Below are 14,390 nucleotides of genomic sequence, written 5' to 3' on the forward strand. Positions count from 1 at the left end.
TTCATTGTGCTGAAGTAAGGTTTGTCCCTCAAATATAAAGCAAATGTAAAACAACAAAAATAACAGTTGATCCCATTAGCAAGGCAAGTAATTAAGATAATACTGTCATTATTGTCAGCATCAGTTATTAAAGTTTGTAAAAGTTTAAGGTCTTATAACACAATAAAGCAGTGGTTCTCAAACTTTTTGATATCAGGATTTCTTTACATTAGGATTATTGAGGACTTTAAAGAGCCTTTCTAAAGAGACTTTGTGTGTTGATATTTGCCATATTAGCAAGTAAAACAGGATTTTAAAATTTATTAATTTTTATTAAAGTACGATTATAGTTACTTAAAAATTCTAAAGTTACTTAGAAGTTCATCACATCTTAACATAAATAACATATTCCTAAAGAAAGCATCAAAATTAGGAGAGTGAAGCGGTTTTATGTTTTTTACAAGCCTCTTTAAAGTCTAACCTTTATAAGAGCAGCTAGATTCTCGTACTTCTGAATTTAATCTCACAATGTCACACATCAAGAAGCCTCTGGAAGACTCCACTAAACACTAAGAATGAGAATGAAACAATGTAAATATAATTTTAATATGATTATGAAAATAGTTTTGACCTCAGGGACTTCCTGAAGGGGTCTTGGGTGCTTCAGGGGTCCCCAGGTCAGACTTTGAGAACTGCTGTGTTAGAATAAATTTATCTTTTTACTAAGAATTTATTTTTAATGGATAAACATTTAATAAATTAAAACAAATTAGAATTTCAAAAATTGTAAATGCATTACCATGTGATTATATACCGTTATAGAAAATAAAATAAAATTCCCTAATACATCCCAAATATTAAATACTTCATATTTACTTAAAGACCTGTTTATGCTTAAAGGTTAACCTATGGGAGTGAATTGGCAGAGAGAACTTAGCTCCTGAGTGATTAGACTAAATATTGTAAAAAAAAAGACAGCAAAGTAAGGTACATTATAGTTTGTATGCAATATAAATTGTAGTCATTGTAGATATTATATAGAATTTGAAAACTGAGATGATCAAAGAAAATAATTGTTTCCCAGTGAAATTATAGTAGATACACCTATTTAGATTTGAAAATGTATTACAAAGTAGATGTGATCACAATGGAAAAGTAGATTGAATTGATTATTATAATAACCTGTTGTATAAAAAATTAACTAACACAGTGGTGGGATTAAATCTCACTTGATAATCCATTTAAACACTAGGATTTAAGTATTGAGAGCAAGGCTCTTGATTTGTGCCACATAGAATTAATTGCATTAAAGATCAGATGGGTCAAAGGACTGCCTAAAGTCCTTTTGAACCTTTTATTTCCTTCTTGGTGGGGGAGATATATTCCTGACTATTTTTTAAAAATACAGAATCTCATCAAAATGAGATTACTATAAAGGTATAAAACTTGTGATTCGTTCACTCTAATACATAAGGAGAAATATTGTAATGGGGGAAATGATGGCATATACAGAGGGTGCCAAAAAATATATATACATTTTAAGAAAGAAAACAACTTTGTTAAAATTGTAGTATTCAATATATACTGATGAAAAAAGATGAGTGCACGTCATGTTTGACTTCTGCAATTACAAGAGGTGCTCAAAGTGGTTACCATCAGCGTCCAGACACTTCTGATTATGGCAGGCTACTGTCTGAGTAACATTGACCCAAGTTTTCAATTGTATCGCTGTGTATGCCATTTCAATTTCTTCCCAGAGCACCTCAGTGTAGCCAGTTTTCTGTAGTACACCACATCTTTTAAGGTCCCTTATAGATAGAAGTCAAGGAGTGTTAAGTCAAATACTCCTCGAAAATGATCTTGCACTCCTTGAATGACAACCATGCTTTTGCCATTTTCTTTGACTGTCCTGTCTGTTGCATGGTGATGCTAGCATTCATTTAATTAATGCCATCTTTTGTGCAAACGTTATACTACAGACTGCTATACTGTAATTCAACTTCGAAAAGTAATACAAAAATAATATCTCTTAAGATGTGTATACTTTTTTGTGTGTATACGTTTTCTTGGTGCACCCTGTATAAATGTTAGAAATTTGATATCCAAACTATTTAAAGTATGATTGGTGACAGAAACAGAGGAACAGACATTTTAACAAGAAGAAAGGGAATGTACAGCTCTATTGTCAATGAAAGAAATTTAAATTTAAGATATAATTGTGAAGCCTTCAATGTTGACATACTTTCATAAAGCAAAAACTTTTGTATCAGCCTGGTGCAATGACATACACCTGTAATCCCAGCCACTAGGGAGGCTGAGGCAAAACGATCTTCGGAGCGCTGGAGATCAAGGCTGTAGTGATCTGTGATTTTAATAATAGTGCTCCCAAGGCTGGGTGACAGAGTTGAGACTCCAACTCAAAAAAAGCCAGCAATAGCAACAAAAAACTTGTGTATCACTTTAGTAATACTCTGAAATTATTTATGTTTTTGACAGTAAATGTGACAATCCCTTTCTTTGTTGTTCTACTTTATGAACAGAAATTATGGAAATAACTCCAAAACAGTATAAATTATATAAGAGGTTTCCAGAAATATCTATCAGCTATGAAAAAATAAATTATTTATGTTATCTCAGAATAAAAATAACAATTTGCTTTAATTTTTGCTCCCTAAAGAAACAAGGTCCAACTAATCCAATGCTATTTCATCTTGTTCGAGATGTCAAGCAGGTAAGAGATTGTTTTTGAAAAATGTTATCTTAAAAAAATCATTTATACTTGATTTATTTTTTTTAAAAGCTTTTAAATGTATGTTAGGAAAAACAATAAAATGGTAGTTTATAGAACAAGATAAAATAAGGGCTAAATTTTTGGTAAGAAAGACGTACATAGCATATTGAATAAAACAATTAGTTGAACATGGCGGTGTGTACCTGTAGTCCTACCTGCTCAAGAGGCTGGGATAGAAGGATTGCCTGAACCCAAGAGGTTAAGACTGTAATTAGTCGTGATTATACCACTACACTGAAGCCTGGGCAAAGAGTTAGTCCCTGACTCAAAAAAAAAAAAAAAGAGCATATGGCATCAAAAGTACATTACAGAAGTGAAATTTATTACATTAAATAAATTAAATAATTAATATTTATTAAATAAAATAAATTTATTGAATTAAACTTTCTCTGTGTTCAACAGAAATTTGTTATCTAGAAATTTATCCAACCATAAGAAATGTTCAATAAGGAAATTGAAGGAAATATTGGATGATGATCCTAATTGCAGACTTTGCCATTAAAAATGTTGAAGTGTTCTCCTCTTTCAAAAAAATGTCTAGTATTGGTAGTGAATGAATTTAGAATATTGTCATATGTTCTGAAGCTATTCTCTGGCAACTAAATTGATCCACTCTTATTCTTCATTTTTTTTTAAAATAAAGATATGGGGTACAATTCAGGGTTAGGTATAACAAGCATTGATTATGCAGGTGTCCTTGCTGATGATGTATGTCCCTCCTTCCCCTAGCAATTTCCCTCAACTGCCAATCCCAGTCTCCCCAAATTGATCCACTCTTATTCATCTCTCCCGTTGAGATTCTTTGTGAATCAACAGTTTTAAACGCCAATCAACACTTTTATAGCCATTCTTCCTGTTTAGCACTCTATTTGAACTTGATACTAAATGTGAGTACACTATTAAAAACTTAAAAATATTGTTTTGTAACTTATTCCTGTAGAGAACCTAGACTTGATTATACTTATGTTTATGAAAAGATGCCAAACTATAAAATATTTAAGATGATTTATTCTTGAGCCAAACTTGAGGACTTAAAGTCAGGTACACTCATCCTCAGGAGGTCCTGAGAATGTGTGCCCACCCTTACTCAAATAGTGACTTGGTTATATACAATTTTAGGAAGGTGGAACTTTCAAAAAACGATAAATCAATACACATGAGAGTCTCATTAGTTTGGCCAGGGGAGAAGGTACACTTCCAAGTGGTGTGTGGGTGGGCTTGTAGGTCATTGGTGTGCACAAAGATTTCTTGACTGGTAATATGTATTACTTGTCTGGAGATAAGATTAAGATGTTTTTGCTGGGACCAAGGGCTGAAAGACTCTAGGTTTGTTGGTATGTAGATGAAGTCCTATGTGGCAGACTTCAAGGAGGTTGAATAAATATAAGGATTCCAGAAATCCACAAAAGATAGCTTTCAGGGCCATAAATCCTCTTTGTTTGTTGTGTTATGGTATGTTATGCCATAGTCAGGTTGGAAGGTATACTTTAGGATATAGGTTAATAGGGTAATAAAACTCTTGTCATGTGAGTCTTTATCAGGCAGCAACTCCTCAAGCTTCGTAGGAATTTGGATGAGAAAAAAAGATCAGGTTTAGTCCTCACTTAAAATTTTTTCCCTTAATACAATTTTGTATGTGCTTTTCTTTATAACTTTATTAGGAAGTATTTCACAAATCATAAGATTCATTTATTTAAAGTATGTTTCATTAGACTTTCACTACAGTCATAGAGTTGTGCAACCCTGCCTCATTGTAATTCTAGAGCACCTTAAATAGTTACCCTGTATCCATTAGTAGTCACTCCTTATCCACTTTCTCTTTACTCCCCTGCCCCAGGCAACTGTTAATCTAAGAATTTACCTATTCTGGACATTTTACACTAATTTGATTTATTTTTAAATAGTTAAAGCTCCTCCATCTCCCCAAGAAAGCATGAGTAACTGGAGAGACCTTCAAAATAGAACAGTAGTCTTTTTTTGGGGGGGGGGGGTCAGTCTCACTCTGTTGCCCAGCCAAGAGTGTCGTGGCAAGATCACGGCTTACCATTGCCTCAAACTCCTGGGCTGAAGTGATTCTCTTGTCTCAACTTCCCAACTAGCTGGGACTACAGGCACACCTCCATGCCTGGCCTTTTTTTTTTTTTTTTTAAAGACATCTCTCTGTGTTGCTCAGGCTGGTCTTGAACTCCTGGACTCAAGCGATTCTCCTGCCTTGGCCCGGCCTCACAAATGGTATTGTTAGGTTTTTGATAAAATAATATTGAAGACTATAGATAGGTGACATTGTCAATCACAAAGTATATTTTGAGGTTGCTTGAGTTAAAACAAAACCAAAACCAAAACTCTTTTATTTAAGATGGAAGTATGCACTTTGGTTAATTTTAGATTCAAAGAATATAGCTATGTAGAAATTAGAAATTTCTCAGATGAAACCAAAATATTAAAAATATAAGCATTTAAAAAAATACTAAATTCATGAAATTATAATCGGGGAAATCGAATGAATGGTGTTGGTAAGAAGGCAGAATTAGTTTAAAAATGTAAATCATCTGGTGATTAAACCTCTTTAAGATTATTTAATAAAAATTAACCAGTTTTTAAATTCTGAAACAGTCTTCCCAAACTCACTGATGGCTTATATTCAAAAACTTCATTTATACATTGACTGTTGCCCTGAGAAAATGAAGTCTTAGCTGTAAACAGTGTTATAAGTAGTAGTAAAGTCCTAGACAAAGATATTACACGTGTTTTATGTGTATAATCTGTAATATGGCTAGTATCATTTTGGTTAAAAAAAATACTTATATGTATTTATGGACCAATCTGGAAACACGATTAACACTTACAGAATTATTTTTGCAGGAAAATGCAATTTATGATATGTACCACAGTTAAAATGGGATAGTTGAGTACTTATCTATTCCATTGCCGTTTTATGTCAAATATTAGGGCAGTGGAGAGTTCAAATTATCTTCCTGCTTTAGGCCATATTCCTGTCCCAAGCCACACCTTTGACACCTCAAATCTTCAGAATCTCGTACAAAAGGGAATGGAGAAGCAAGTCTCTCCTTTCTCCTGTAAAGATAGCTGCCTACAACTTTCACTTCTAACAAGTAAACATTTGTCATTTTGGAGAGGAGGCCTAGGGCATGGAATATCAATATTGAAATATACCATTAAAAACTAATGTTTTGTTTTCAGGGAAATCTTCCCCCAGGATATAAGATCACTCTAATTGATATAGGACTTGTTATTGAATATCTCATGGGAGGAACCTACAGATGCACCTACACTAGGAAACGTTTTCGATTAATATATAATAGTCTTGGTGGAAATAATCGGGTATGTAAAATTTGGGGGGGGACGTCTATATATGTGTTTTAAAGTTAACCCTTGCACTTTAAACATTAAGAATTAGTTACATTAGAATGACAGAAGTAACACTGTCTTAAAAATACAAGATTTTTAACTAAAAATAATTAGAAATATTTTGTAACCAAAGCCCTAAACCAGTCGTGTGTGTGTGTATGTATGTATGTATGTATGTGTGTGTGTGTATGCATTCACAAACACGTTTGCACCCATATATTAATTGATTCTTGAATTTTTATAATGTCAGCATATTTAAATCTGAAAGCTAATGAGATCTTATTTTCAGAGGTCTGGCCGAAATACCTCCAGCAGCACACCTCAGTTGCGAAAGAGTCATGAATCTTTTGGCAACAGGGCAGATAAAAAGGAAAAAATGAGACATAACCATTTTATTAAAACAGCACAGCCCTACCGACCAAAGGTATATTTATTTAAATACTGTTTTTCTGGTTTTTTATTTTGTTCTTTCTAAATTTCTTAGTATTATTAAACAAAACACTACTTGTTTGAGTAAGAATTATCTTTTGTTTTTGGATATGTTGTATCTGGAATCTTCATTTCCCCAAAAGCAGAGATATATTCATGGTAAGTTAGTGATAATATTATGTTTTTCATACTTAGCTATGCTAATACCCAAATTTATAAAGTGTTTTGATGAATATTTAACTGACTTCTTTTACTCCATTTTATTTGAGTAAGAACATACATAACAAAGATGCTGTCAAGATTTTCATTTTATTAAAATTGTGGTCTGTCAGATATTAGCTGAAATATTCAGGCCTTTAATTTTTTTGAAACACTTATTACAAAGACAATTTTGTTGAAATGGCATTTTTATAAAGTGAATTATTAAGTTTAATAAAAATAAAATTTATAAAATGTATACTATTTTGTTATGTACAGTTATGAAGAGCAGTGAAAAGAACATTTTATAAAAATTTTCACTAGCATGAATGTCTTATGACCTTACTATCATGAGCCTTATAACATTGATTTTCCCTTGAAGATTGACACAGCTGTGGAAGAAGGAAAGAAGAAAAGAACCAAAGATGAAATTGTAGATATTGATGATCCAGAAACCAAGCGCTTTCCTTATCCACTTAATGAACTTTTAATTTGGGCTTGCCTTATGAAGAGGCAGATCATGGCTCGTTTTTTATGGCAGCATGGTGAAGAATCAATGGCCAAAGCATTAGTTGCCTGTAAGATCTATCGTTCTATGGCATATGAAGCAAAACAAAGTGACCTGGTAGATGATACTTCAGAAGAACTGAAGCAGTATTCTAAGTAAGTAATATTTTATCCTTGAAAACATTTTTTAAATGTTTTAATTTTTTTTTTTTAATTGAAGTCTCACTCTGTCGCCCAGGCTGGAGTGCAATGGCATGCTCTTGGCTGCCACAGCCTCGACCTGCTTGGCTCAGGCGACCCTTCCACCTGAGCCTTCCAAGTAGATGGAACTACAGGCACATGCCACCATGCCTGGCTAACTTTTTGATTTTGGGTTTTTTTTTTTAAACTTTTTGGCTTATTATAGAGATGAGGTCTTGCCAAGTTGCCCAGGCTGGTCTCGAACTCATGGGCTCAGGCAGTCCTCACTTCAGCCTCCCAAAGTGCTGGGATAATAGGCATGAGCCACTGCACCTGGCCTAAATGTTTTAATTTTATTGTACAATTAAGAGAAGATTATTTTAAAAATATATTAGATATTTTTTAAAACTCAGAAACTTTCCTGTGTGTGAAAAAGAGGTTGTTTTTATTGCTTACAATTCAAGAATTGAATATTTCAGCAAGAAAGAAATACCAGATGTCATTTGAATAACTTCATTTTAATAGCTGCATATAGTAGCAATTAGATTAGGAAAAGGTCCATTTGGGGTGGAAGGAAAGGAGGGAAGTGAGATTGGAGCTTGTGCTCTAAGGAAATAGACTGAGAGGGCACTTCAGGTGCTAGGACTATATACATAGAAGAATAAAATTGTTCATAAAAATTTACAGTTTACTTAGGAGGAAGTACTGGAATATTATCTGGAAAGGTGGTTTGTAGGAAGCTTTCTAATAGATAGTAAGAACTATCTTTTCTCAATTGAGCTGTTTTTAGAAGACAGTAACAGTTGTTAATGAAAATAAACAGGAATCCTATGATTACTTAGTGGAGATTTGAGATTCAGTTTCTCGTGATTAGGTTAGTCCCCAGTCATAAATTCCTCTCTTCTGGGGTACCAACCCTTTTCTATATTTGAAATACTATATGAAACTTTTTTAAACAGAGCACTGTAATATTGTTACTTGGTACCCTGGGAGACAGGGGAAAGTACTCTGGATTCATCTTTTTAGTCCTAAGGTGACATGTTAATGTGTCATATTTTAATTTTTTTGTGATTTTTACATAGATGTTTCTGAAAATACAGAGTTATTAAAATTCTAATGCCTCATAATTCCATAAGTGTGTGTAAAGATATTAAAAGCTAGAAAGTGTTACAAATGAATTTAAGAATTGTAGGTTAAAACTGCAGTTTGTTAGTGTTGTAAGTATATTTTGGCTTTTTCCTTTTTATAGTGATTTTGGTCAATTGGCAGTTGAATTACTAGACCAGTCCTTCAGACAAGATGAAACCATGGCTATGAAATTGCTCACTTATGAACTGAAAAACTGGAGTAATTCGACTTGCCTGAAGTTAGCAGTTTCTTCAAGACTTAGACCTTTTGTAGCTCACACTTGTACACAAATGTTGTTATCTGATATGTGGATGGGAAGGCTGAATATGAGGAAAAATTCCTGGTACAAGGTATGCCTTAGAAATAATTCGAAATAAAGATTTGATATAATGTGTGGGATTAGATTAAAAGAACAGAGAAATTAATCTAGATGTATAGTAAAATACCTTGATTTGCAGGGATAATGGAGGAAGGTATTGGGTGGATGGAGAAGGGGTGATTGGCATTTTATCTCATGTGGCATAATAGGCTCCTTCTTTCTTACTGTTCTTTACTCTTGCATTCTTTCCAGATTTTATAATGATTTTTTCTCTCTGAGCCAGAAATATCAGGACAACAAATGGAAATATTGTAGATTATAGCCCTGAAAAAAAGTTACTGCATTATGAAAAGATGATTCCCAGATACTAACATTCAGAACCTATCTACTAATTTAATAATATTTTACTTATAAGTTACTTTGAAGTATATTATATGAGGATATTCATATACCCAGTTTATGCTTATGGATAAATATGTCAATGTGCCCAGTTTTTTTCCCATTTTTATTTTAGATTCAGAGGTTACATGTACATGTTTTGTTACATGGACATATTGTGTAGTGGTGGGGATTGAATCTCAGGGGGCCCATTTCCTAGATAGTGAACATTGCAACCAGTAGGTAATTTCTGAACCCTAGCTCTCCTCCCCACTTCTTCCCTTATTGGTGTCCCCAGTATCTATCATTTCCAACTTGTGGTCAGTTAGCACCTGCTTATAAGTAAGAACACTTGGTGTTTGGTTTTCTATTTCCAATCAGTTGGTGGACACTTAGATTGGTTCCATGATTTTGCTATTGTGACTAGTGCTCCATATGCCCAGTTTTATGGTTAAGAATTTGGGGGGAAATGTTTGGTACTTTCATTTTTGTCATAGTGATAGATAAACTTCCCTTTTCATCCTCTTATATCTTTTAAAATAAGGTACAGAAATGTAGAAGGCAGAAATCAGGCAAGTGGTTTAAACCATAGGTCATTGTAAGTGAATGACATATAGTAATCATCTACTAAAAGTAATGGTAAAAGAATAACCAACAGTAACCCTATTACACAATTATACTTTTCCATGCTTTAGAATTTGCAAGTAATATGTAAAATTTTAGAAATAAACTTTTTTGTTTATATAGGTACGGGCTAAGTAATCATGTTATGAGTGGAACAATTGCAAAGAGATTTAGGATACAGTTAAGCAGTAGCACCTTTGTAAGGCTTAATTTTATTTAAACAAAAGTTATTTTCTGAACAAATTTTATTGTGATTTTGTGTGTGTGTGTGTGTCGGAGTCTCACTCTGTCGCCCAGGCTGGAGTGCAGCGGCATGCTCATGGTCACTGAAGCCTCAACTTGCTGGGCTCAGCTGATCCTTCCATCTCAGTCTTCCAAGTAGCTGGAACCACAGACACATGCCACCATGCCTAACTAATTTTTTAATTATAGAGAATAAGTCTTGCCAAGTAGCAGGCTGGTGTATTGTGATTTTATTTAAAGAATGGGTCTATAATAGTTATTACATTTTTATACCCTTATAGTCGTCAAATGTGCTGCTTTTTAAAACAATTCAACTTGTGCCTCTTTAAATATAATATTTAAGTAAAAAATGATTAAAACATTTTTTTTCTCTCTAATCCTGGGGCAAAATGGCTAACTAATCATCATAAGCTATTTAATATATTGTTATTGATTCTATTATATTCTTGAAGGTTATCCATTTTAAAATGCAAGCTTACTTGTTTCTAAAACTTTTTAGGTCATACTAAGCATCTTAGTTCCTCCTGCCATATTAATGCTAGAGTATAAAACTAAAGCTGAAATGTCCCATATCCCACAATCTCAAGATGCTCATCAAATGACAATGGAAGACAGTGAAAATAACTTTCAAAACCTAACAGAAGAGATCCCCATGGTAAGAAGGAAAACATTTTAAATTAAATATTAAGCTCATTGCGAATAAATTTACAATAAATATATATTTTCTTATTTTAGGAAGTGTTTAAAGAAGTAAGGATTTTGGACAGTAATGAAGGAAAGAATGAATTGGAGATACAAATAAAATCAAAAAAACTTCCAATCACACGAAAGTTTTATGCCTTTTATCACGCACCAATTGTAAAATTCTGGTTTAATACGGTATGTTTTAAAATTGCTTGAGTATAATGTTTTCAAAAGGTGGGCTTTAGGGAACCTGGTGCCCAGAGCCCAAACTAATCTTAGTATAGCTTAGATCGCTGAAAAGGCATTTCATATTTAAAAGAGCAGTGAGTTTGTCTTAGTTGCATCCAGATTGCCAACATCTGGAATGAGAAACACTAACATATTAATTCTAATTAGAACTAAAAATTTTCCAAACAAATGTGGTCACCATAGGTCTTTGTAAGTGAGTAACAAATACTAGCCATCTACTAAAAATAATGGTGGAAGATTAACCAAAAGAAACTGATCATATTTATAATTACTTTGTGGTTTAGGATTTGTAGATAATGTATTAAAGTCTAGAAATAAACCTGTTTGCTGTGTTAATTGATGATGATCATTCATGTGGTTTTTTTAACCGATGACTTAAGAGGTATTTTAAAAATCATATTAAATATTAGAGTATATGCTTGATTACCTGCTATATAACTGACTTTTCTTTTGCTTTATGGAAAAATGGATTTACGGGCAGATTAAAGAACATATGTCCATAGAAGGGTGGACTCACTTTTAATTTTTGTTGAAATGTAGTTGTTTATTTGTTGTTTTCGAGGAGGGCTCTAGGAATTTCTAATTGATTATCTTGCTCATGTCACCCTCCCTAGGGGTAGACTCACATGAAGAAACACATGAGTTTGAGTTCTTATTTCCCTTCCCAGGGAAACCCGCAAGGTGTTTTTTATTTTGTTATTGTATTGTTTTTTTCATTTTCATCAGTATAAGGTTTTTTTGAATTGCCAAAATATATGAATGGCTAAGACAAATATTTGAGATTTTTGTTCCTTCAATCATTACTTTCTCACCCACACACAAACCTTTACCCTGAGACTAATTTATTATGTTTCAGTATGAAATTTCTCTTGTTCCTCAGTATGCAGTTGCTGAAGTTGCAAACTTCAGTTATCTGATTTAATCCTCAAGTTCCTCCTCCCACTAATAGAAATAGTGTAGGTTTCACATAATATGTATATATGCAGTAAATATGTAGGTTTCAGGAGTGTTGATTTGCATCATGTGAATAACTGCATTAAAACAGCCAATGCAGGTGACTTCAGGGTCTTTTGTTGTTGGTGGTGGTAGTGGTTTGTTTGTCTTTTGAGTCAGGGGTCTCACTCTGTCACCCAAGTTAGAGCACAGTGGCACACTTACAGCTCACCTCAACCTCAACTTCCTGGGCTAAGGGATCCTCCCATCTCAGCCTTTCAAGCAGCTAGTACTACATGCACATGACACCATGTCTGGATAATTTTTTTTTTTTTTTTTAGATGAGGTCTCACTGTGTTTCTGAGGCTGGTCCCAAACTCGTGGCTCAAACGGTCTTCCCACCTTAGCCTCCCAAAGTGCTGGGATTACAGGAGTAAGCCACCACACCTGGCTCTTTCTTCCCTAGCTTACCAAAGTGCAAATCAAGTATGTGACTTTTTCCAGGACTGATAGAGGCAAGAGAGAGATGAGAAGATTCTTAGCCACAAATTTTCTAGGGTCAGTGAGTGTGGGCATTTTTCTGAAACGAAAAGAAGCTTTAGATGTTGTTACGCATAGACTTCGTCACCTCTCCATAACCTTTTTTGTAAAGAGTATCAAAGTTTGCCTCTTCCCTTACATAGGGAAAATCCTCTTCACATCTGTTTCCATTTCTTAGGATTCAGCTTTAGTGACTGGAAGCTAGGAAAATAACAGTTGTCTTTCTTAGGAATACTGTTTGGCTAGGGGAGGAAGGAAGTATGTGTTCCTTGATGTTTATGGTTGTGAAGTTCTAGAGTTTTACCATATCACAATACTCTAGGTATAAATTAGACAGAATTGTGTGGATTATGCTGAGAACATAAATCCTATTATAGAATTCTTTCTATAGGAAGTTCTAAAAGGTAGACAATGTTCAAGAACAACACATTCATACTGTAGGTGTCATTTACACTTTGATAAAGGCAGTGTTTGCACTGAAGAAGAGATACTTCCAAAACTTTTTTTTAAAAAAGCAGGATTTATTGAGAGGACAGAAGAGCTCCCACAGTGGGAGAGGACCCGAGGGGGTTGCCCTAAATCTATTTTAATGATTGAAACCAGGAGATAATTCATAGAGGTTCATTTAATGTCTTGGGGTATACTTGAAAAATGTCCATGTTATTTTGTAACCAATTTTATTTATATAACTTACTTCTTTTTTATTAGCTGGCATATTTAGGATTTCTGATGCTTTATACATTTGTGGTTCTTGTACAAATGGAACAGTTACCTTCAGTTCAAGAATGGATTGTTATTGCTTATATTTTTACCTATGCCATTGAGAAAGTCCGTGAGGTATGTCTTGAATTTTTCTTGCCAGGTACTTACTGTATACATGGAGCATTTCTAGTTTTGTTTTGTTTGAGGTGTGTTTGTGGGTATGTGTGTGTTATTTGTAATTTCAATGAGTGATGACACTAAAGTCTAGAACATGTTTATTTTTGCTATTCCAAAAATAATGGCAAAAGAATAGAGATCAGTAGGTATGCTGTTTATTTCGTCATCATTACAAACATATGCTTTGTCTCAAAAACATAGTCTACTGTTTTTATTTCCTCAACATTCATATTTATGCTGTCTACCACTCTTCAAAAAGTATTAAATATACAACTAGAAAATTAGGTAGGTAAATTTTAAATTGGTTATTTTGCTCTTTTATTGTACTGTTCACTAAAATATACTATAATGCCCGCTGACTTGTCATTTAGATTTATATCTGTCAGTTTTCAATTTAAATTTACAATTTAAGGCTGAGCATAGTGGTTCATGCCTATAATCCAGAACTTTGGGAGGCCAAGGTGAGAGGATTACTTGAGTCCAGGAATTTGAGACCAGCCTGGACAACATAGCAAGATCTCATCTCTAAAAAAAAAAATTATTAAAATTAACTGGGCATGATGGAGTGTACCTGTAGTCAAGCGGCTGAAGTAGAAGGATTGCCTGAGCCCAGGAAGTCGAGGCAGCAGGGAGCCGTGATTGTGCCACTGCACTCCAGCCTGGGTAATAGAGTGAGAACCCAACTCAGAAAGAAAAAAAATTGCAATTTAAATTGAAATCTTGTTTTTCAAAAGAAATTTTTTCCTTAAATAAATTTTTGCAGTTTGTATTCAAACCAATAGCTGCATGAATGTTATTTTAAAACACACGTGCATAAATACCTCTGCTTTATATTTAGAAAATACACAAACTTGAAAAATAATTAGAAAACATTGTACTTTCTTCCCACTTAGATATCATAGGATTGTATCCTATTAAATAGCTAATCATGCATTTTAATTTCCTCTGAGTACTGTGATC

The 14,390-nt window shown here is 33.7% G+C and overlaps 1 protein-coding gene across 2 annotated transcripts in view; it reads left to right on the top strand.

The window, feature by feature from the left end:
- The window catches only part of TRPM7 (transient receptor potential cation channel subfamily M member 7), a 133,651-nt gene that overhangs the window by 67,504 nt on the left and 51,757 nt on the right, over positions 1–14,390 (top strand). For both annotated transcript variants that reach the window (XM_008071778.2, XM_008071779.2), the window contains exons 13-20: positions 2,657–2,710; positions 5,972–6,112; positions 6,429–6,563; positions 7,149–7,429; positions 8,703–8,931; positions 10,645–10,800; positions 10,881–11,024; positions 13,260–13,388. In XM_008071778.2, coding sequence (XP_008069969.1) covers positions 2,657–2,710; positions 5,972–6,112; positions 6,429–6,563; positions 7,149–7,429; positions 8,703–8,931; positions 10,645–10,800; positions 10,881–11,024; positions 13,260–13,388 — 1,269 coding nt within the window. The remainder of the gene's footprint in view (positions 1–2,656; positions 2,711–5,971; positions 6,113–6,428; positions 6,564–7,148; positions 7,430–8,702; positions 8,932–10,644; positions 10,801–10,880; positions 11,025–13,259; positions 13,389–14,390) is intronic.

This window comes from Carlito syrichta, unplaced genomic scaffold (assembly GCF_000164805.1).
Source record: "Carlito syrichta isolate Samal-C Ts95f unplaced genomic scaffold, Tarsius_syrichta-2.0.1 Scaffold314724, whole genome shotgun sequence".
Classification (NCBI taxonomy): domain Eukaryota; kingdom Metazoa; phylum Chordata; class Mammalia; order Primates; family Tarsiidae; genus Carlito; species Carlito syrichta.